The following is a 24,915-nucleotide window of genomic DNA, read 5'->3' as shown; positions in this document are numbered from 1 at the left end:
TGTAACCGATCCTTCACATACCCCTTCTCAGACTCACGGCGGTCCTCACAATTCTGCGCACACCTACGTAACTTTTCTTACGTATCGCATACACTGCACCATGGATCATCAACGGCTCGGTTAAAATGCGCATTTAGCCTTTGGTGAATAGCAATGTCAAGTGTATATCTCGCGAGATTTTATTCAGCCACACCAAAAGATTTTTATTTTTTCGGGCAGAGGGGGGGGGAGGGAGGGGGCGGCAGGGGACGTGACTGGGCAGCATTTGATGAAGTTAGCTAATTATCTTTAATTAATTAAAGTTTTATAATGTGCTTAATATCCACAACTTCAGTGCGAAGAACACGCGCTTATTAGTTTTATGTGAACTTGTTTAATTATCAGGGTTGCCAACTTTGGTCAACTAGCTGCAGTGATGTCAAAGAGATTCGAATCTCTTTGGTGATATGAGACTGTTGCGTGAGCACGCATGCACTTACATCGCGCACATCTTTTTCTAGCTTAGTTTCAGAATATGAGAACCGATTAAAAACAAATAATAATTTATTGATAGACAATAAACAGCAACATTTTTCAGCGAACAAACAATCAACTATGTGTTGACATCACGTAGGTTAGTCAAATCAAAGAAAATCGTGCAAGTAACTTAGAACAAAGATACATTTATGTGACTGATGTGATATGGAAAGTCAAGGCGGTCTGTCAAGTGATCTCGAGGATCAGTGAACGAGTTTATTTTTCAGATCTGTAAATAACTCTGGCGTTAGATTTCTTGACGGAGCGTGAGATCATTCAGATTAAGGCTGAAAACATGAGTATCAGAGGTCAGATGCATGAGACTTCGTAGCCCTGGAGTTGTGGAGTACTTCTTGTGATCATAGGTCATTATTATGTGGCTAACGTTAACTAAATTAAATTTCTTAGGAAGAGTTACGTCCGGTCTGAAGGTAGTCCAAAAGCCAATTTAATGTAATGAGAGGAATTATATTTCGCTAGCTACTTGTCCGTTTACTTACTTTATCAATGACTGTGTGCCATCTACTGGTGGCTGAGCATAATTTCCACTGTGCCATTGTCCAGCGATGGATATGCTGTGGCTACCAAACGTAATGGTTTAAACTCCATGGCAGGACTCATACAGTAGCTTTTTTGGCAATAAAATAATGGCTCGCCGCTTCAAAACTTTAGCAAATGTAAATATAGTTGTGCTTGTTGTTCCCACGTGTTGGAATTAAATAACAGTTGTGTTACAAGAAGATTATCTATCAAGACAGTGACGTTTCAGTTGTCTGTTTTTGATAACACAAATAATGTAAAAATACACATTTTGTTAGTTATATTTCCACAATCAGACTACTTGTGGGGCATAGTTTGGAGCGCATGGTCTACTTTAAATGTGTTAAAAAATTCCATGGTGACAGGATATAGAAAACAGCGTCAGCAGTAGTCATGGTAATGTACACTTAACAATATTGCTCCGACCTATTGGTCGGATTTTGGTCTATGGCTAAAGATGAGAGTTTTTGATTTGGGCATGTGCTCTTAATGTTTTGTGCTGTTTTATTACAAAATTAAACTGCAACATTGACTGATCATTTGGATTATGAAATGTAATTATATGTAATGCCAGGTAAACGACGGACAGCATTCTGCAACTGTCAAAATTAACGAGTTGCCTGCTACATGGCTGAACAGGCTTTTACCTGCTGATAGTTAAGCTTATTTGGAATTCTGACGTACAGTGTAGTTAGCTTTCTTTCTAGTTTGCTACCATTGCTGCAGAGCTATGATCCTTTCATAATAAGAAAAGAAAACACAATGTTGTCTAGCTACTAATATAACAACGAACAGGCATGAACAAAGAAACTTTTATACTATGTTGGTAACAAACATTTTTGTTTGTTTCAATTTTAGGCTTCCATAGTCGACACTTCAGCAATTTGGTTAGCTAGATAGCTAACGGCTCGGAATGACTGACGGCCGATTGCAGTTTATCATTTTCATGTTTAATGGTTGTGTTGTTAGTGTTTGTTAACGTTTCAGCGATATCTGTTTGAATCACATCTGTTTACATTGTGTGGCGTTTCAATTTTTTATGTAAGCGTAAAACGCGTTATTTGGCTAGTTTTTTAAAAAAAATATCAGAGTTTGCTTTTAGAATTTTGTTGTGCGTGTTTATACTGCCATTATTTATCATGTTTCATATTTGTATCCATTGCATTTTGATTGTACTTTAGTGATACGCACAGAAAGACAGTTGCCACTCATGACTAAGCTGGCATTCATGAAACTAATTCGAATATAGCCTGTATTAGCTTTTGATAGTATTATTTGTGACGGGGGCCAACTTAAAAAAACAAAATGTATCTATGATTACGCTATTTATTCAGTATTATTTGATACAACATTCGCCATAATTTGTGCCTAATGCTGTGGTTAGTGTGGAATACTGTATTGTGGACTCGTAAATCACCTGCCACCATATCAATAATATTGTCCGTTCCTGTCTAACTGTCTATACCTGTAGGAATTATATATGAAATCCATAGACCACAGATTTGAAAATGCCCAACACAAACAAAAAAGGGAAACAAGCAGAAAAATTACATCCAAGGTCAAATAAAACTGTAGACCGGTAAGAGCCTCTTTTTATTTTTTTTCTTCTTCTTAAAAAAAAAAAAAAAATATTATTATTATTTTTACATTTCTCCAATTGTACATTTATTTATTTATTTTGGCTTTCCAACAATGTTTATTTTATTTTTCAGGGAAATATTTGATCTCAGAAAGCTATTGTCCTACCTCACTGTTTCTCAGATCAAACAGGTAATGTCATGTTTTATATTGTATTCTATTTATTCAAAGTGCAGTATGATGCAGTCTATATAAATATGATAATTAATTTGTTCTGTACCACACCTTCTCTGTGATAGCTCATTTAATTTTTTCACTTGTGTTTTTGAAGCAGCGGCTTCAGGATGAAGACCAGCAGTAATATGTGTTAATTAGAGCAGTCATAAATGTGTTTTCTCTGCCTGTCCTCTCAGGCACCAGCAGCGAGTTCCTCCAAAGCACGGAGCACTACTTTCAGCAAGTCCCAGTCCCCTGTCCAGCGCAACAATGACAGTAGGAGCAAAGCTGCATTGTCACCAAATGCTGAGGCCTCAGAACTGGAGAACTTCAGGTACTGAGCAAAAGAGGAAAATAGTACAGGTTTTATTTGTACCATCGAAACATCAGCAGTTTTGGCTTTGGCAACAAAATAAATAATAATAGTATTTTTTTCTGACACAAATAATAATAATAATAATTATTGTATTGAAGAATTGTGCTCTGCAATTTATTTGTGTTCCTAATAACCTTTGTTTCTTGCACAGTGTGACCTACAGAAATCATAGGAGCTTTAGCAGTCACCCCCAGAACAAGCTGTTTTTGGACATCTTTACCTGTTTGGTCAGAAACCGGCTCATGTGCTGGTAAAACCTATTTTTGCACATCAATATATGCTGACCAATTTGTATGTTTTCATCCTTTTGAAGTGCTTTGAGTGTAACATTGCAGCATGATGGAACAGTAGCTAATTCATATCCTGTATTTCCTTTGTCTGCAGTGCCTGGATTGGCCAAGCCAGTCCTGGACACCTCCTACGAATATTGATTTGTCTGCGACTGTTAATGAGAGAACCACTTTATCAGGTTTGTTTCAGTGCTCTCCCTTGGTTTTGTGTAACTGATGTATAATTGATTAAGAAGAGGTACTAGGTGCCTGACTTACCTCTTGCTACTTCGGCTACTTGCTACTTAAAATCTATGTAATTCCATTATGTTTAAACATCCAATAACTTATGGTCAAAAAACACTTGCACTGTTCATTCCTCTTCATACAGTTCTTTTCATATGCATCATGTACCTTTCTCTTACAGAAAGTTTTCTATCAACTCCAAGGGATTGGTTGCCTTGCTCAGGTAAAGGGTAACCAATACAAATGACAGTATGTTTGTGCATGTGCATGTCTGTGTGTGTCTGAAAGCATGTACATTTTACTGCAGTACATGGAGTCAGTTTCCAGGAGCTATCTGGATTGTGAAGAGCACACATTTGCCATGGAACAGCTGGTCAACATGACATGTGAGATGTCTTGTTTCACATTGTAAAAACGAGAAATGTGACTATTTCTCAAAAAATGATGAAATTCTCTCTTGTAATACTGCCTCTTCTGTGTAGATATGTTTCAGAAACTTTCTGTGGTTGAAGAACAGAGGAAATGGGTTATTGAGTGTGGAGCTCACAAGGTAGTCTACATTCCCTCTGGCTCTTACACCTTGTCTTTTACATGGACTTCAGATGAAAGGCAGCTTTTTAGCAAAATCTTTTACTCTGAATAGACATCTACATGCATTATTCCTATAAATGGTAGTAATAAAACAAAACTTTTTTATTTAATAATAATAAAAATTGAATAAATTAAAATAAAATAGTTATTTTCCTATTCCTTATTCCAGCATATTTCATGTTGCCTAATTTCAAAACAGCCTCATCACATGTACAACAAATTACCAGAAACTCTGTCTTGAAAAACGGGAGAGATGAATTAATTAGGCCCAGTTTTTCCTGGATAAGGACATTATTGTGTTAATGTGGAGTCCATCAAGGACCTGAATGCAAATGTTGCTTATGCAGGCTGAATGCGTGAAGAAGGTGCACATTCCTAATTAAATCATTTGCTTTGGCAACATGGTAATTAACTTAACAGGAGACACGCAGACATTGTTGCACCAATTTAATTTCCCATCACCTTTATGCTGTGAACTTTGGGGCCCGTCTGAGCCAAGTGCTGTGCAGTGTGAATTTTTATGAAAGATAAAAAATGTAGTCCCATGATGTCTGGGACTACAAATGAGTGACTAGAAAAAAAAATGGAAGAGACATTTTACTCTTTAAATACAGACCCTGGTGAAGCTGCTGGCGACGCGTGACAGCAGTGTACTGCTGGGGTCTCTCCTGGCCCTCACCAGCCTTGCAGAGAGGTACCCTCGCTCAGCACTGACAATCTTAATGCTGCAGAATTAAAATGAAATGGGCAAGAATGAGGGCTAGACTAATTGAAAAACGGTTTAATGGTTTTGTTTGTTTTTCTGATGAGGGAAGGCAACTCAGTTGTAATCACACTAGGACTGAGCATTTTAATGACCTCATCTGTTTGTGCACTGCTTGGAATAATTATGATTGTTGTTATAATGATTTCTTATTACTGATTAAATGTGTGTATTATTCTAATACATTAAGTGTTTTTCTCATTTCTTCCAGCCCAGACTACAAAGAGAAGATTGGAGAGCTCTTGATTGTGGAAAATCTCCTCATTATACTGCAAGAGTATGACTTGCTATCAAAAAGGTGTGTTTTGTTTGAAGTGAAGTCTAGAATGTACGTTATTAACACACTAACTGGTCCCATGGGCACTTCCTGAGGAGCTAGATACCTTTCTCAGCTCCTTCCCAGAGGACAGAACCCCCACGAACCTGCTGGGAAATTTCAGCATCCACCTGGATGGCAATCAGTCATCCAGATCCTCCCGCTTTTCCACACTATTGACTTCACTGTGGCACAGACCTCTCCCATACACAGGTGGAAATCAGCTGGAGCCAGTCTTCCTGAGTGCCTGATCTACCTCCAGCCTCACAGCTGCTCCCTCCCAGCTGCATGATCACTACTTTGTATCCTTCCATCTTCCTAGTCCTCTCCCACCCTCCTCTATGAAATCCAACACCCCTGCAGACCTGTCCACCTACCAAGCTCTCCTCTCTGCCTTCTCCTGTAATGTTCTGCTGGTTTCCTTTTGTAGTTTCATATTGAACCCAGGCAAACTGGTTTTTCACCTTCTCTTACCTACTTCCCAATCCTGACTCTCCTTAGCAGACCACTTCAGTAAGAAGATCACAGGTATTTGCAGCTCTTTGCAAATGTCACATGCCGACAATTCTCATCTTTTTCTCTGTTTCCCTCCACCTCACACTCAGGGCTCACATTGCATCTCAGCTTGCCTGATGGGTATCTGATGTTAGATGGCAGACCATTGTCTGAAGCTTAGCTTAGTTAATGATGCGTCATTGCTCACTGGTTTGGGAATGCTGTTAGCCAGGTCTGGAATTATTGCTCATATTAATCAGGTCACTGCCCTTTGATGTCTCTTATATTGTCATCTGCTTAATAAATGTAGTGTTATGTCAAAGAGGCAAAAGTCACTGTACACTCCTGCCCTCCAGGCATTGAGCTCAAGCACAGTTTGCTAATGTGTGCACTAACAGTGGCTAAAGTCAGTGCTGCGGGCGCCTGTGTGTCTCCACCAGGATAGCTGCAGAGCTCCTGAGACTCCTCTGTCCGGATCGGCAGGTGAGGGAGCAGGTGAAGGCGTACGAGGGCGTGCCGGTGCTCCTCAGCCTGCTCCACTCGGAGCACCTGAAGCTGCTGTGGAACGTGGTCTGGGTTCTCGTCCAGCTGTGCGAGGACCCGGACTCCAGCGCCGAGATCCGGGCCTGGGGCGGAGTGCAGCAGCTGCTGCGCATCCTGGACTGGTGAGAGCTGCAGTCAGCGAGGGCGGATATGTGCCACTGGTCTCGCCTAAGTGGGAGTTGAATGTGCCCCCTATTTTTTAATAGATTGGACTTTAAACTCAAATATATGGTGGTCATGCTATGAGTTCCTTAAATCACTGAACTCATAGGTGATGAACACTGATTCATACTGGCTAGGTACTCTGTGCTCTAGCTGATAACTATAGTACCTTAAAGCGCTATCAATCATCAATAAAAATTTATTTATATAGCGCATTTACAACAATTGTCACAATACGCTTCACAGACAACCCTGACCTAAACTCCCACAGGAGCAAGCCTGAAGCAACAGTGGCAAGGAAAAACTCCCCGTGGCTAGAACTTGTACATAGCTTTCATATGACCTAAGTTTGTAATGGCCAGTACCTCTCTTGTGCTCAGTGACAGGGTGTATGTCTCGGACCGCTCCTCTGTTGAGACGCTGTCCAGTGCCAACGTTGCAGGCCGAATTGAGCGGCAGCTCATCTCAGAGGAGCTGAGCCCACGGGAAACGCAGGAGAGCACGCTGTCACTGCAGGCGGGTGGGTGTTACACACACACGCGCGCGCACACACATACACCCCCCCCCCCCCACACACACACACACATACACACACACACTCGTTTTGCACACATGCCTACATATACTCATACAAACACATGTACAGTACACGCATGCACACTAACTCATATGTACAGTATGACATACAGATACTACCAGACAAACATGGATATATGTGTTCTTTCAGATAAATAATTACTAAGTCAAACAAACACACACATTCATTTAAACACAGTTATTCAAACATTTGGATACATTCACTGATGCGCACACATTTGCCTAGACACATATTTATTGTACTAAAATATTAGTGGAAGACAGACACCTGCTGACTCTCTTTGTGGTTCCCATGCTGTTCCTTGTAAGCACTTTCCTGCTAGGCAAGGTGAGCTTTCTGCTTCCATTCTTTCTACAGTCTTTTATGGAAATGGGTCTCCTTGTGTTATCATATTCTGCTGAGAATTTGCATACATTGTTTTCTCCATTTCCACTTCTGCTGTGACAAGGTCTGTGTTGTATCAGACAATATTGATTCAGTAAAATTCAGCTGTTCTCCTGGCACCTCTTCCTCTATCTCACCTGTCTCACCTGTTCTCTTGCAGCGTGCTGTGCAGCCCTGACAGAGCTTGTCCTGGATGATACCACAGCACATCACGTGGTGGAGGTACGGAATCTTCTAGCAGTTCTCCAGTCTGCAGCAAGCCTGGCTGCTGGCCTTGTAGCAGTCCTTGTGAAATAATTTTACTATCTTTAGTGCCTTTAGTGAATGGGTAGAGCTGCATGCTTAATCTTCTATGTGTTTGTCTGCATCTTTTAATCGAACTGTGCACAAGCCATCCTTACAAACAACTAACCAGAAATTAGCCTGTAATATTTATGCATTCTTTGTATACTATGCAATATGTGTGCTTTTCCAGGAGAATGGAGTGTATGTAATAGGGAAATTAATTCTGCCACATGACTCACAAACTGGACCAAAAGCAAAATCTGTTCAGGTACTACAAATTACTATGGAATAATTCATAGTAGTTTTGATCTAACACATGTGACATTTTTAACTAAAGTATACTTTCTCTTAATAACTTTTTAAACAATCATTTTTTAAAAAGTAATATAAATATACATTTTTTTACTTGTCTTACGCAAGGGCATAGTACTAATTAATGTCTGTCAGAAAGTAATGTAATCCGTTTTAGTTGTAATAAATTATAACCTAATTTATTATAAATGATGAATAATATGAGATGAATATTATGTAATATATAGAAATAATATGATGTAAGGTAATGTTATAAAAGTGTTTTCTTATTGTTGACAGTGCTATGCCTTTAGAGCCTTAAGATTCCTGTTCAGCAGGGAGCGAAACAGACATCTATTTAAAAGGTACTGGTAAATGTCACTGCTACATGTATAATCAAAGTTCATTGTGAAACTGAAATGACACTCAGTTGCTCAGCTGTAGAAATGTGTACTTTCAGGCTTTTCTCTCCGAACCTGTTTGAGATGTTTATTGACATTGGACATTATGTTCGGGACATCACTGCCTATGAAGCTCTTCAAGAGAAAGTCTCTCTCCTCTCTGTGAGCACACTTCCCCTCAACTTTTCTCCAGTAGTCTGTCTCTACATAAAATTCATCCATACCTTCTCAAGAATGCGTAGTTTCATAACCATTAGGAATGATTTTGCACCATTAACACAACACAGACAGACCATTAAGCATGACCAGAATATGAATATGCTTGTGCAGAGGCTGATGAATTTTCACCAGTGTGCATGTCTGCAGGATGAGGAATTGAGCAGTCTGAAAGAAGGCATTGAGACGGTGAACCAGAACAGGGCTCCTCTGAAAGTGATCAACGGCTACGCTGTTCTGGACCATCTGGGCAGCGGGGCCTTCGGCAGCGTGTTCAAGGTGCGGCCCTCAGACCGCCATTAATAACAATCCGTGTTCCTTATGGAAACTTCTCATCCTGACCTGCAATCTTAATGAAATAAAAACTCAGACCCGCCCGTTAATCAGTATTAAAAACCCAGGGCTAAAATTGGCTTAGTATTAGCATATTCTATTATGTGCCTCTGGTGTTACAGTGCAGAGCTGTCCTTTTGAAAACCGAACTCGTAACCCGATGGATGTGGGTCTGTGCTATTGTACCCTGGTGCAACATTTTTGTTTAGTGAATATCTGGCTATATGGATGGATACTTCACTAAGCATACTAGGAGAGTGTTTCGCTAAGTTGGTTGTAATGAGTGAGAGTGACTCCGCAACAATTGAACACAAAACTAAATTTTTACTCAGTCGCTCTCACAATAAATTGCATTCTGCTGTGAACACAAACATAACATTGTTGATGAATGTGGTTCCCCCAGCTGTACACCATGAGGTTTCCTTCGTAACTGCTAAAGAAGCTACATGGTGTTCGGTGGTGCAGTATTCCAAAGACATCTGGCAAAACGACCCTGCCAAGTGCTCACAGATGTTTTATTCATAGTCGCGGTGCTGAGGTAGTTTTGTGAAACAGACATGGTGATCAGGCTGCTATGGCTCTTGGCTTATGTGCGTAGGCCCCGTGACCCTAACACAGTTCGCTGGGTTTATTTCACCCATCCTTTCTGGGACATGGGAAAAGGTTCGGAAGCAGAGTGGACAGAACCTCTTGGCTTTGAAGGAGGTGAACCTCCACAACCCGGCCTTTGGCAAAGACAAGAAGGACCGGGACAGCAGTGTGGAGAAGATTGTATCTGAGCTCACCATCATAAAAGAACAGGCAAGCTAGCTTCTGTATTTTATGATGATAATAATATAATTCATTGCCTTTAGTTCACTATACAGATTGAAGTTTGCGATGTGTGTTTTTTATCATACAAAGATAATCACATTGGCAACCTGTAGCATTTAAATGTGTTTGTTGGTAACCTGTAAAACACAAGCTGAGGTCAACTTCTATTACCTCCAGAAAAACATTTTTACATAGACATACCATTATGAGTGCCAAGACATTGCATTTTTATTGGAATATAGATTTTTGGAGTTAAAAAGAGTGCCATCTCTTTTTTGTCCGCATGAAATTACTGAACGTTCTTTAAGTCCATTATAAGTAAGATCGCTCCTCAACACATGCCTTTGTACCGCGTTTAAACACACTCCTGTATGCCACTGTATGCCGCTATATTTGCATGTCATTTTTAGCATATACCTGAATTTAAGAATAATCGGTTGGAGACATTTATGAACAGAATGTTATTTTGTTTTACCCTCCGTTCATTACAGATGACTCATCCAAACATTGTCAGATACTACAAGACCTTCTTGGAAAGTAAGCATTTGATTTTCTTGAAATACGTTTCAAATTCAGTTAAAAGGCAAACTGTCGTGTGTTTCTGCCCCTCTTCTTTCTGTGAAATGGTGCCACTGTGCACGTCAGTACTGTGAAGGTGGGTTCTCTCTCAGACGACAGATTGTACATCATTATGGAGCTGATAGAGGGAATACCCCTGGCCGAGCACTTCACCTCCCTGAAAGAGAAAGGACAGCAGTTCACTGAAGAGAGAATCTGGAACATATTTATTCAGGTAGGAAAAGAATCAATGACCTTGTTAACTGTAGAACAGTAGAGAAGGTGAGCTGGACACAAAGCAGGGTTTAGTACAGCTTGAATAGCTGGTAAGTAAATCAAGAGCTATAGATTTAAAGAGTAATTCCACCACAAAGCAACATTTAGCTCATTTAACAAATCAATGCGTAACTGATTCATTATCTCTGTGTGGCTGGCCGTTTTAACATTGAATAGTTTCACTTGAATATCCATAATTACAAATTGCATTTGACAAGTCATAATTACTATGTGAACAGTCAGAATGGTAATTCAGGATATGTGCAAATACATTTTGACTAGTCAAAATACCCTTTAAGATATCTATAATGCTGTCACAGATATCGTAATCGGACTTGTCACATATACCAAATGATAACTGGAGATATCTGCAATTCTGTTTTGACTAGGCTATGTATTTCCTTGGCAGATACCCCCATTCAGTTTGTTACATAACTTTATTTTCAATTCACACTAAGTACCGTAAAGTAGCTAAAATAGCTGCATCCCTCACAGGATTCAAACTGGCACAGCCAAGGTCACAAGCCAAGTTCCTTTCCCAAAAGTCACACCTCTTAACTGCTTTTCCTCACTGAAATCCCTCAGATGTGTCTAGCACTGCGTTATCTGCACAAGGAGAAGAGAATCGTCCACAGAGACCTCACCCCAAACAATGTCATGCTGGGAGAGAGAGACAAAGTCACTATCAGTGAGTGTGTTTGTCAGTGTGTGTGTGTGTGTGTGTGTGTGTGTGTGTGAAACAGTGAAACTGGAATTGTGTGACATCAGCTGTGAATGGAGAAATTTTGATTGAAAACAGTACTGTGTTTTATTCACTAGATGGCATTGTTGGCTCAAAGTTCACAGATACTTAAACACTTATTCTTTGAGCACTTATTTAACAATAATATAATCAATAGAATGAAATAATTATTCATACTACAGATATGTAACGGTGGCCCACTCAGTAATTTTGGTTGCTCATAAAATGCTAATGGCTTAACACTAGCAAAAAGAAAAAAACATATATATGAATCAAAACTTGCCGTGTGGTACTTTTATAGTAGAAAAACTAGAATTGTTTTGATAGGAGGCTAACTGTGTAAAGTAAAATGACCCTGTGCATATTGTGTATATATCGTTAGCTGTGATAATGATAATTAGCATACAGTATCATTTAATAAGCATATCTCATTGGTGCTTGAAATTAGTTTCTTGGGATTTTCAGATAAATATGAACCCCAGGGAAAGTGCTCAGCCGAACATACCAAGCGCACCGCAGTCAGATTATGAATGTTCTGTTCATCAAATGAAACACTTTTCCATGGGTTTGCTATCCTCGGTACAAGCCTAGGTGCTGGAACACCTGAATGAGGGAGTGGTGTTTTAACACATCATCACACATTGTCTGTTGTGTGCTTGCTTTCCAGCGGACTTTGGCTTGGCAAAGCAGAAGCAGGAGAACAGCAAGCTGATGTCAGTAGTGGGCACCATACTGTACTCCTGGTGAGTGTTGTGGTAAACTTGTGAGTGTCGGTGTCTTCTCATGGTGAGTGTCATGGTGATCTGATGGGCATCACAGTCTGCTCTTTGTGTCATTGGCTAGCCCAGACTACATTCTGGCTGGTGGACTGCATGCTGTGGGTTCTGTAATATTAAGCAAGTCCTTTGATAAGACTCATTCGGACCACAGTCCCGTGGAGTTTGTACATGTTTGTATCATGAGCCTTTTAGGAGCAAAAAGACTTTTAATCCACTAGAAGAATGTTTTCTACATACAATGACTGACTGTCTTCATTTGGTGCAGTTTCTGGCTACTTTTTAAGTAGGTGTCCTGCCCTGTTTATTAGACATTATTACGTGATTTTGAGTGATCTGTGTATTTTTTTTACTTATTTATTTTTTCTTTTTTGTTTTAGTGCTTAGGGATGAGTTCATTGTTTTGCACAAAGAACAATCAAACAAATAAATTATTTTTTAAAAAGAATATACCATAAAATACTAACTGATTTTTTGTATAAACCAGGGGAATTAAAATAAAAATGTCCTGGATTATGAGATTTTTGGATTCCTGGAGAAAGGTAATCGCTCTGAACGATGTTCAGTGCCATTGTGACACATTGTTAACAGGCTGGTTTGCATTCCCACTCAGTTTTACGTGATGCCCGTCATACAGTAGCATTGTCATACAAGCAGCTATTACAGTTGCCACTGGATTAATTGTGACATTTGAGTGTGACATGTTTTAGTGTAGAGTGCAGCATCAGCACTGACTGTACAATGATCTTTCAGTATATTACTAAACTATGTCAAAAAATCTATTCTTGGCTAAGACTTTCACCGGCTATAAACCTGACTACCAGACTCATGTCCTCAACTGGCATGAAAACCTAAGCTTGAAAAACCTGATATTCTTCTATATTATTTTTGACTAGACCTCTTAAAACAACTGAAAGAGATATTGGCAGTACTTTTCCTGCACTTTGCGTGTGTGTGTGCTTGTGTGTGAGCGCGAGCAAAGATGTGTGTCACATCCAGGCCATCTTGAGAACAGCTTATTATCAAAGAGAAGAAGACTGTTGCTTTACAGAGGACACTTCAAGGGGGATTTTTGCATTACCCACATCATGGTGGCTGCCCTCCCCTCCCTCTTCTCTGTGTTTTAAAGTACTGAAAGATTCCTCCACAAAGAGGAAACTCAAGCGGTTTCTCCTCAGTAACAAGCCTACAGTAGAATTGATTCACTCTGTGTAACCAGTCCTCACTGCCTATTGTTTTTCCAATGGCCTAGGTAATGAAATTATTGCTTTGAGCACAGTTTGTAGCTGATTCACCTACTTCCTAGTCTTTGTGAAATGGTGAGATATAGTATATCCCAGCAGTTCACCAAGGCATTGAACATGACCATTGCTCCTGCCTGTCTTTGTTGTATGGAGGTTTAAATTGGTTCAGGTTGTGATCTTTTGAATGCGACAATTAAGTGAGTGGGAGGAGTAAAAACCATGAAGACATTTAACTGACAGGAGCCGGTTGGATGCCCCAGCTAGAGGACTGTGCAGATCTACCCTTTTAATCCTCTGGATTCAAATGTGTCAGTAGATGTTTATTCTTTGCATTAAATTGAACTCACTTGCAGTCAAACTGGCATTTGGGCAATCTACACACTGTAGGCGATACTGGCCATCTGCTTGTTATTTCTGCTGCTTCCATCTTCAGAGACACAGAACAGAGTGAAACAGAGAGGATTCTGGGAAACTACCCTGTTTCTCCAGATGCGCTGTTCCATTTCAAATGATGTATGTTTCTGTAGAATAATTTACCACTGCTGTTGTTGTCAATACCGGCAGTGCCAGTGGGGCTGCTTTGTAGTCCATTTCAAAGGACTAGCATGTGTAGCCTTTCTCGTTAATTTGCTTCCATTTGAATGCAGGATTTTTTTTTTTTGTAGGCAGTTTTGTCATATTTGTACTCCTTCATTTAAATCAACTGCTCTTTCATGTTAGCAGTACAAACGGACATGTTGTGTGAGCTGGAACTGGGCGGTTACTTGGCTGTACACCAGATAGTCTTGTGCCTTTAAGCTGGGATACCAGCTGGGCCTCTACTGTCTGTTAAGCAGGCACGATGAGTGACGAAGACCCACACATTCACGCAGTAATATTACGCTGCAGTGAAAGAGCTGAGGGATGCAGGCTCTTGATTTATTAAAGCCAGAGGCAGGAGCCATTACTCTGAGTTACACCACTGTGGATCCGCGGAAGGCACTTCACCTTGCAACGAGTCCTTTTAAACATGTTCATATCCCAAACTGCACATAAAGAACGGTAATATAATGTGAAGTGATGAGCATGTATTGATTTAAGGATGGTCATACCCTGTGGTGTTTGCATTACAAAAACATACAGTGTGACCTGTAGTATGGAGTGAATGTATACACTTGATATATTTATTATATATCAATTATGTTATATATGTTACTTTAATATTTGGCTAATTTAAGCTAATTTGTTTATTTCATGTGGACATGGCAGTAAGATTGGTGCGACATGCAATATGTAGCAGGCACATGATGCAGTCTACAAGATGCAATTTCACAATGCCTGTCAATGAGACATATGAAACAACCAGGTAGAGACAGTGAGAGTGAGGGGTGTTTGGATAGTATGTGAGGGGCTGCTAACTTGGTGTGCCTGCACTGTGTGCCTTTTTTCCTTACTCCATCTCTTAGCCCAGAAATAGTGAAGAGCGAGCCCTATGGGGAGAAAGCGGATGTGTGGGCCACTGGTTGCATCCTCTATCAGATGGCCACTCTCCATCCACCCTTCTACAGTAGCAACATGCTGTCCCTCGCTACCAAGGTCAGCCACAGAAGCACGCACTCTCACACAAACGCGTATGGGCTTACAATGGCGAATCAATCACCAAGATACACGCACGTACAGTACAGTTAATTTCAGAAGCTTCATAGGCATGCATTGCAACATTCTTTCACTCTCTCAAATACACACACACACACTACAGTAACTACTGTTTCTTTCACAAACTCAGCAACATAACAAATAATACTTCTTCTGCAGAAACTTTATTTCACTGCAATTATATACTTTCCCCAAGACATTACTGGAAAGCATTTGAGCCCATCGACTTTGGTAAAAAAAAAGCACAATTGCCATAATATGTCCCAGTCCGCATTACTGTCCATTTGCTGCCTAGCAATGCTGTACCAGTGGGGCCTGGGACTCCCTGTATTAGTACTGTATTAACAGGGAGATGGTAGAAAACAGGACTGCCTGTGCAGAATGCTTCTGAAGTATGCTGTTTATGTGCAAATATTTCTGTTTGCCTTTCTCTGCTAGATTGTGGAGGGTGTCTATGAGCCAGTGGTACCAGGGCTCTTCTCTGAGAGAGTGACAGACATCATTAAATGGTAATGCATTCACTGTGCTTGGCTTCATCTGTGAATATGTCCCCCTGTAGAGCAGCATCGAAGAGGTCTAGAAAGCTGATTTGTTTAAATATACTGCTCATGGATCATGCATGTATCCGCAGTGCATTCGATTTGCACCGAGCATCTGACAGTGTTTGTTCAAGATAATGAAGAGCCAGAAACAAGTCTCTGTCATAGAGATGGAAATGGCTTGTGATGCAGTTTTTCTGTATGCCTTTTTTTAACCATTAGTCTTTATTTATATTCAGAGCTGAGAAACATCAATGTAGCATGAATATGTTAGCGCAAGCTTCCTTGGCTGACACAGATGGCTAAATCCATCTCTGCAAGACAGCGAAAACACTTCTCCCCATTTACATTTCATGCTCCACTTGATCAGTAGGTAAATGCTACAAAAACTATAGAAGTTTCAGGCTTTGAATAAATAAAAATTCAAAGTTGCTACTTTTGTTGTGCTTCTTGGGAGGTTCTTTTCATTAGTTACTTGGAACATGTGTTCAGGCTGTACTGAAACATTCTTTTCCAAATGTTTGCTGGATAAGATGTAAGTTTTTATTCTTGGTGTTCTTTCTTTTTTTCTTTTTTTTTGGGGGGGGCGGGGGGGTGTCTGCAGGTGCCTGACCCCTGACCCAGACTTGCGCCCTGATATCGTAGAAGTCAGCTCCAGGATTTCTGATATCATGATGAAGTGCATGGATGCTCTGTATGCTTCCCAGCATGCTCTTGAAAGAAAGCTGGAGCGAGACAGGAAGCGGGCACAGAAGTATTTCCTGGAAACCAATAGGGGTGGACTCTGCCACTGCCACTCATCACACTCACAGGTGAGTGAACTAAAGGTTTGTTAAAGCAACAATAGATGTAACTCCATATAATTTACACAAGATCTAAGCTAATCATTGCTGCTATGTTTTTACTCTTGCAGGTTTTTTTAGGGATGGGTACGAATAATGGATTGATTGATTACTCATTGGATACGTGCTCACTTGATCTTTTTTATTTTCTCATAAAGGCTATGCATGTACAATTAGAGAAATATCTGTTTGTTTAGCAGGCCTTTTGCATGAAGGATCACAGTTTGAGCAGCAGTGGACCAGCGATTGTGAAGAGTGACTCCATCAGAAGCTCTCCCAGCTCCTCCCTGCCTAATACTGTTACTCCAGGGGAGCATGGCCCCAGTCAAGGTAGGTCTCTCCTCCGGCACTTTCCATGGGGCAAATGCAGACCTCAATTACTGTACTTGCAACTAGCGATGGTAGAATGAAGCTTTATGAATCGGAAAATGGATAGTGCTACAACATAATGTTAATTATTCACTGAACAATTACAGTATTTTACTGTGGAGAGCCAAGTCATTGGTTGGTTCATATGATGAGCTGAGATGAGCTGAATGGCCTGGTCCTGGCAGTATGTTCTGATAAGTCCTATTCTTTTGCTCTTATGCGAAATAGGGATTATAAGCACATGGTAACTCCACCCTATATGAAGCCTCCCCTACCAAGTGGTAATTTGGACTTGCTTCTCTCGGTGTATACTGTTGTGATTTTATTGCTCAGAGTTGAGTACATTAGGAATGAGGGAATGGGTGAGTACATCCTGCATTTTTTATCCGTTCTGCAGGGGTCAAGCAAAATATAGCACTTCACTCCACGCTGTTGGAGCTGTCAAAGCGGCCGTAGTCTTCAAATGTTACATGTCTCGTGTAATGATGCGCGAGAATCAGTGTTTTTGTGTTTTGCTTTGTTTAAGTGTTAGCCAATAGCTATACAACTCTATTCTTAAATGGAAAAACAGAATGCACAGATCTTTGCTCCCTATGTGGAGCTGGCAGTCAGTGTGGCACTAATTAAAATGATTCTTTGAGAAGCTTTATGTCATTAAAGAGAGACTGCTAAAGTCTGGGATTTATGAGGTAAATGAAGATAAAAGCAGGATTTAAAATCGGTGTGAATTTTTGCCTGGGAGAAAGCTGCTTCACCAAAATGACACCACACAGTCAGTTTTTTACTGTCCCTATGATGACAGCCATCTTGCCTTGCAAAATGACAGTTCACCACTAATGAGCTGCCCGAACTGAACATGAAAGTAAAGAACAATTCTGAAAGAACAATGTGCCTTTTGTTTATTTATATACTTTACATCCATAACAGCTCCAAAGTCTGCCAGTGATTGCTGGAAAAAAAAATACTGAAATGTGTTCAGATCAAAACTGGGCAAGATTCCAGGGCAAACAGGTTACTTATCAGTTGTGTGGCCGCCTGCTCTACAAGCTGAACTAGAATTCGATTTTCTCCCCCTTCTAGTGTTGGTCATAAAATGTTTTAAAAAAGTTATTAAATTAACATATTCAACTGTGTGTGCTTTCATTATCACACATTCACACAATTTCTTAAACCTAGCCTACCCTGTTTTCATGATTTGTTTATTTGAATAGATCTGTGTATTAACCCTTCTGTTTTTTTTCACAGAAATTGGTTCTGAGGAAGAACTGGATGCCTCTGATAAAACTTCTACCTCCAGTCCTTGTAGCAACATATCTGTTAGTAAGTGTTGTAACCTGTCTATCTTCTTTATATTCGCATTCCTGAAATTTATCACTCAGTGATCCGTCCATCCGTCCACCCAGGTGTTCATCTATTCTGCTTATTACAGTGTCCTTGGCAGCTGACTTGCAGAGCACAGATATTAGGAAGAAAAATGACAATAGGGCAGAACCTGTGCTGCTGCTGCTGTATTGAGTTGAACCTTCAAATGCTCTTGACAAATCATTTGCCACCTGTCCTGTGCATATATCTTTATTGATGCACTGTTATAGTGTGGGGTAATATAAGGCCAGCGGGCGTTGTGAAGTCAAGCCAGGTTACACCAGGGGAAGGTCCCACAATAGCTGGGCTGCAGGAAGAAATGACTGTTCACTAAAGTACCTTTTTTATTTTTTTCACCAGGCTCTAAAGTGTAAAGAACATTTAGCAGAGGAAGAATTGGATTTGAGTTAAATCATCTCATATTTGCATAGTGTGTGGAAGCCTTTGATTGGGAGCTGGGGGGAGCCTCTCAGTGGAATCTGGGGAGGGGGGTGTTCTCTTAGGCAGGAGAGAAGAGCTGTGATCTCGAGGTTTCCTCCGCCATTGCACGTTTTAGGAGATGGAAATGACTCACAGCTGCCAGAGGAATATCCAGGCAGACTCAATGTCTTTAATTGGACATGCATTACTCCCTATTATTCAGAATAGCGCAAACACATTTGATTTCGCCAGACTAATTGTATTATGCAGAATATATCCAAGAATATTATCTTGACATCATCCTACATCAGGGCTTGCCCAGCCCTGTTCCTGGAGATCTACCATCCTGTAGGTTTTCAATCCACCCCTAACAAAGCAACCTAATTCAAAAGCTAGAGATTTGTTGAGCTGCTAATTGGCAGAAGCACCTGCAAATTCGGGTTGAAATGAAAACCTGCAGGATGGTAGGGCTCCAGGAACAGGGTTGGGTAGCCCACAGAATCAAGATTTCCGTATTTATGAGCATGCACTCAACTCAAAATATTTTTCTAATTACTTTTAAGCATTTGTATCTCACATTTAATAGTGATTAAGGAAACACTGTAAAATGTGCATTTTTATTTATTTAATCCTTGCATTTCTGACGTCCATTTATATAAAGCTGAATATGTTTGTGTAGCAGCTGAGGTTAAGTGCTAAGAGCTAGGCTGTGCCCCATACTGCTGTTATTAGTCTAGCATCTTCACCACTGCATTACAGTTCTACCCAGTATCGCATGTTTCCTTGAGCTCATTTTGAGTGAACCCATGGCAAAAACACATAAAGACTCTACATAATTAATGGTTGCAACATGAACCATATGGGGTTACTGAAATGAGGGGCACAAGGTCATGATTCATGAGGTGATGTAATGGTGGAATGTCTTTGTGGTTTAAATAGCAGTAATAAAGAGGTTGTGAGTGCTGGCTGCGGGTACTTTATGGTTTGCTTGAGAGCTACAGGCCTTGTGCTAGACAAGAAGACCCCTCCAGCCTTCCTTACCTCTCTTACATTATAGTCTTAAAATGGCTTCTCAAAGTGTCAATGAATCATCACTGATATAAAAGTTTCAGTCTCAGTGCACAGTATGTCATTTCTGTTAGTATAGCAAAGTGGTTTTACAGAACTAATATTTTTTTCTGCCAGCAATAAATTAATAATGCACATTGTTTTTGTTGCTTCTTGAAAAAGGTGAGTGGGTAAAAAGTAAATGCCTCATTTAAAATATTAAAGGTACTTGAATATTTCATTATATTTCCTCCTGTTTGGATGTTGTCCCAAAGGCCAGCGTTTTCATGATAACTACTTTAGCAACAGTGTAAAGTGTTATTGCAACATATCATTACATTTTATTATGCCAAACACCATATTCCTGATGTACTTAACTCTTTATCTGTTTTGACTTTGTTTCACATAGATAAAAGCTTTAATGGTGGTATGTTTTTCTGTTTAAAGGGTCTATAAAGCGCAGTGTCAGTGCTTCTGTAACCGAGGAACCGAACCTTGCTAGGTGAGTTCAGGTGTGTGTATACAAATGGTGTGCACTTGTGTAAGTTGCACTGATTAGTGTGTGCCATATGCATTACTACTCTCCTGTCTTTCAGTGGAGAATTTGCTGCCCCAAAACTGAAACCCCGACCAGGTAAATCATATCATTCTGAAGATTTATTTTCACTGTGCGGCTGGGAGCCCTGGCAGTATTAACTAGTGTTTTCTCTCTGTTTAGTCCAACTCTTCTCCACTAACAGTAAGGCAGGGATCTCCAGAGACAGCTGGCAGACAGTGAGAGGTCATTTCAGTATTATTACAGCCATAGTAACTCACCAGGGTACTGTGTTAAGGCCCATTACAGTGCTCAGCCTTGATGGGATTAACTCCTGTTGATTACTCTATCACACTTCAGGCAATAAGGAAACGCTATTGACTCTTTAATGATGTGAATAGTTTTTCAGACCTGATATGGAGGATATAGGACTTGAGCACAGGTAGCATTAGGATGCCTTTACACTAGAGCCAAGCAATTTGTGATCCAAATGCCTTCATCTGGGCAGACATGATTAGCAATTGAATGCCTTGTAAGAAGGGTTGAGAACATATTATTTGCATGGTTCACTGTTTTTCTCAACAGCGTCAGCAGGGATCTGTGTGTCTCAGAGGAAAGTCCGTCAAATTGACGACCCCATCCAGAGACTGCTGGTTCTGCTGCATAAAATCATTTTCATCAGTCAGGTCAGATGCTATCTGTTCCTCCCGGTGACGACTATTTTAATGGCTCTTAATGCATTTCAAATGACACTTCATTGACCTGTAAGAGCTCACGACTGCTCCTGAATTCTCAACCAGTTAAATTCATGCACACCACCTTTGAAGAACAGTCTTGATTATTGTAGGAATATTGAACGCAAAAAAAAAGAATACTTTATGTATATGACTATTTCAATACTGTGCTAACTGTGAATGCTGTAAATGAGCTTTTAACAATCTTGTGTATTTCATTAGCTTCCTCCTGCTCTTCAGCACAACTTCAAACGGAGGGCCATCGAGAGATTCAAGAAATCACTGTTCCACTACCGGAGCAGTCCGTACAATCTGAAAGTAGAGCTCAAGAAGGTCGGTTACTGTGAAAATAATGTCAAATATTGATTACTAGAAACTATCCCTTTTAAAAACCAAATACATTCGTTTTCTGGTTATTACCAAAATAAGGAAGCATGCTTATTTGGGGGAAAAGTGCATAGTTTCATTCGTCTAAGTGCAGAAGGTAGAGTACTTCATCATTCCAATGGCTTGTTTATAAGCAATTAATACAGTACATCCTGTTTTTAAATATACACTCTCCAGAGGCTCACTAGTGGTATAAAAAAAGTGGGGTGAATTATATATTTCCATTATCCCTGAAAAGGAAAGCAAGTCAGTGGGTTCCGTTCCTCTCTGTCTATTACTCTGTAACTGCACGGATGAACACGGACCATTTCATCATCCTCATTAAGCAGGGATACATGCACTCCACCTGCCATTTTAAAGACAGCCAGCTCGGTCAGGTCTCTAGCTACGTTTACCAGAGAACATGGCCTCTCTGTGTTTTGAAAGCACTGTGTCCAATATGTTTCCAATATGTAAGTCTGGTCCAGCAGGTGAAATGTTATAATGAGAGCCTCATTGGCTTTGTTACTCAGGTGTATGGATTTACTGGTTCACCATGAATGTGAAGAATGTCCTTTTGTTGGCATTCTGTTGGTGCAGCTCCTGCAGGGTTCTCCGGAAGTGATTGAACCGTGTTCCAGCAGTACGGATTGGTTTCCCCTGGTCCAGTCTTTTGGTGGGAAACCTCTTGGCACTGAGGATCAAGGTACAGCTTTATCCATAAACCAGAAAAATCTCCTTTGCTGGTGCGGTGTCCTCAGTGTTCTTTCTCTGGCGTGGTGTCTTAGGGATTTAATGGAATTCAGTTAATGTTCCAAATTGTTTATTTCCATCAGTGGGGGGCTGCAACAGTGTCAATTTATATTACAGTACAATCTGAGCCCAATATTAACAAAGGCTTTTTCAGTTTTGATCAGTGACGGGGTGACATTTCGATTTTGAAAGTGGTTTCAGATGATGAATACTAATGAATTTTTTAGCCTTCAATACTTCCATACAAGGTAGCATTCCGGTACATTCCGGTACCTTCCTTAAAATAGATAGTTGTTAATTCCCCCTGTGCTAATGAACTAGGCTGATTCTTTGCACAGTGGGAGAGACAGCTCTGGCTCTGTCTCTCAGCAGTGGGTAAATTCCTGTCTAACAGATGGGCCATGTTCACAGGTAGTATAAGCTGTATGAACCATCAAGATGGAGTCACCTATGAACAAATGCAAGTAAGTTTATGTAGTATGCTCAAACAAAGATAACATCAGCATTGCTGTTTGTATAACACTTGTCACGTGAAGTATTTAATTGGTCATTTGACTGCGTTAAGAAATATTTGTATCAATGTTTCAGACCATTATTGAAGAGGTCCTGGAAGAAAGTGGATACTACAGCACAACACAGCATTAAGCTAGTAAGTCATTTACTGTGCTGAGGAAAATATTTGGAAACCTGATGCCTGTAAGTCATGTATCACTGGTCGACAAAAATAGATTAGAAGTTAAAAATTGAAGCTCTTGATTGTGGTGCAAAATTACATTTTATTTCTTTATCCCAGGTGCATACTTTCATGCTCTTTTAAGACTCTGTTTAGATGTAGAAAATTCTTCATTCTTCTGATAGATATTTCTGCCTAGAAATCTATTTTTTTCATCAGTCTGTTGTAAATATATAGGTTATGTATCAGACATATTATTACACCATCTTTATCTTTCATGGCAGCCAGATGATAAGTCATTTAAGGGTTGTTCTGATTTGACCTCCTCCTCTATAACAGGTTCAGAGGGTCTCTTGGTGAGTCATGGTATGTAGATGTGGTTGTGCTTGACACCAAACAAGTTGTTTGTATTATTTGTATTATTATTGTAACAGCAGCAATATTTTGTTCAGTTTTGCACAACGTGGATGTGGTCTATTATTTTATCTTCCTCACTACCTCAGTTTACCTGACTACTATGTGTAGTTTTTTTTTTGTGATTTTACAGTCAGTAAAAAGAACTGCATTATGGGAGCTCATAGTTTCTGTTAGCCGAAACAGTAAGCTCATTGCGTTGTACAATAGGTACAAAGGACCACATTACTATTGATAATTGGAAAAATTCATGAACAATTGCTACATTTAGAATTTAATATGGAGACTAAGTACAGCTTTGTGTTTGATTATAGGAATTATCACTGTCTAGGTAGAGGGTGCAGTGGTTCTACTGCCAGCTTCCCCAAGAACATGAGGCCCCCAAGCACTGACCCAATTCTGACTGGGTCTAATTCCAGAGCCATGATGCCAGTGGGATGTCTTCTGAGTACCTCAGCTACCCCTCCTGAGCTTAATTAGGTCCTTATCTACATCCGGTACCAGAAAGGTGCCATTATCAATGCACTTTATCCTTTCTGTGAGTTGAGACACATGACCAAGTGTCTGAAACTGACAGGTCTAGGGCTGGACACAGGAACGTATCTGGGTAAAATTTTACAGAACTCAACTGACTCGTCACATCTAATTAAACTGGTGGAAAAGCTTAAGTTGACCTCCAACATTTGCTGTCAAATAAAATACTTTCCCCACAGAAATTGGTCTGACTTATACCCTGAGAGTGAATTTAAATCTGGTAATTATCTATTAAAAGTTTTTTGCTTTGCATGTATTGTGACAGAAAAGAAGCTTTTAAGGTCAGAGCAATGCCTGACATCGGTTAGGAGTGTAATGAATGCACAGCACAGCTTGTGAAGTGGTATTTCCGGAGTCCACGGTGGTCTTTCTGCAATGCTGTGGGAAATTACTCTCCCAGCACCCTGTGCCTTCAGGGTCTTTAAAAGGGCTTTTGTGTGCACCTGGCTTTTCCGCTCATGGGTTGTATACTCCATACTTTAATAAAAAGCATACTTTAGAGTTTAAATTATTATTAGGAATATGATATTTAAAATGAAAATAAGTATTTCTTAAATCTTTTGCTCAATTCATTTCTGTTTTATTTTGTAGCAATCATCCTCTGCAGACTGTATCAAATGCTCAGGGGGATGTGTGTTTCTTCTCTGTTGTATGATCACTTTTCTTGATGCTAATCTGCACATACAGTGTGCTGTTGGGTTCTGTAGCATTGAGGTGTTTTTTGCTTTGGGATCTGTGACATCCCAAACCTGTGGGCCTAAGGCCAGCTGTTGTTTTGTGTATACAGTATGCATATTTTTGGGTGATGGAGAAAGAATGTACCGAAATCTCAGGATAACCTTTCCGCACTTTATAGTGATTTGTTTCTTCCTTGCTCAGATGTCTGAAATTATTATGTTTGTGTTTAATGCTGTGTTGCACAAAGTAAGCTACTTGCCTGTATTATATACATATGAATATGTACAATATCATGAACTGGAGCTGGATCATAGATCGTGCACAACTTTTCTTTTTATCATTTTGTTTGGGTCAGAAGCAAAATGTATCAAAAATCAATTGTATGTAATTGATTACATACAAGTTATGAATAAGCTGCTTCCTTGCAACAGTTCATGTTTTCTGATGCAATAAATATTTATTACAGCAAAACCACTTGAAGCAGTA

The 24,915-nt window shown here is 40.0% G+C and overlaps 1 protein-coding gene across 4 annotated transcripts; it reads left to right on the top strand.

Annotated features, from left to right (window-relative positions):
* Positions 1-250: 250 nt before the first annotated feature.
* nek10 (NIMA-related kinase 10) lies at positions 251-24,915 on the top strand. Of its 4 annotated transcripts, none has more exons than XM_064349429.1 (38): positions 251-1,630; positions 2,528-2,635; positions 2,769-2,826; positions 3,048-3,184; positions 3,378-3,476; positions 3,611-3,695; positions 3,923-3,964; positions 4,049-4,127; positions 4,224-4,291; positions 4,947-5,026; positions 5,307-5,393; positions 6,347-6,571; positions 6,992-7,131; positions 7,754-7,815; positions 8,069-8,146; positions 8,470-8,534; positions 8,630-8,732; positions 8,937-9,065; positions 9,783-9,920; positions 10,424-10,469; positions 10,604-10,725; positions 11,352-11,454; positions 12,176-12,251; positions 14,974-15,103; positions 15,602-15,672; positions 16,307-16,514; positions 16,745-16,874; positions 18,159-18,233; positions 20,190-20,244; positions 20,339-20,376; positions 20,461-20,523; positions 20,863-20,963; positions 21,234-21,344; positions 21,978-22,083; positions 22,542-22,594; positions 22,719-22,779; positions 23,143-23,169; positions 23,532-24,915. In XM_064349429.1, exons 2-36 carry the CDS (start codon positions 2,565-2,567, stop codon positions 22,773-22,775), a joined length of 3,291 nt encoding a protein of 1,096 aa, XP_064205499.1. In that variant the 5' UTR covers positions 251-1,630; positions 2,528-2,564; the 3' UTR covers positions 22,776-22,779; positions 23,143-23,169; positions 23,532-24,915. The 4 variants fall into 4 exon arrangements, with proteins under 4 accessions (XP_064205499.1, XP_064205496.1, XP_064205493.1 ...); XM_064349426.1 differs by having other exon boundaries at positions 16,742-16,874; positions 23,143-23,159; XM_064349423.1 differs by having other exon boundaries at positions 16,742-16,874.

This window comes from Anguilla rostrata, chromosome 1, assembly GCF_018555375.3.
Source record: "Anguilla rostrata isolate EN2019 chromosome 1, ASM1855537v3, whole genome shotgun sequence".
NCBI lineage: Eukaryota > Metazoa > Chordata > Actinopteri > Anguilliformes > Anguillidae > Anguilla > Anguilla rostrata.
The sequence above is the reverse complement of the archived record's forward strand: the minus strand, read 5'-3'. Positions and strand labels throughout refer to the sequence as shown.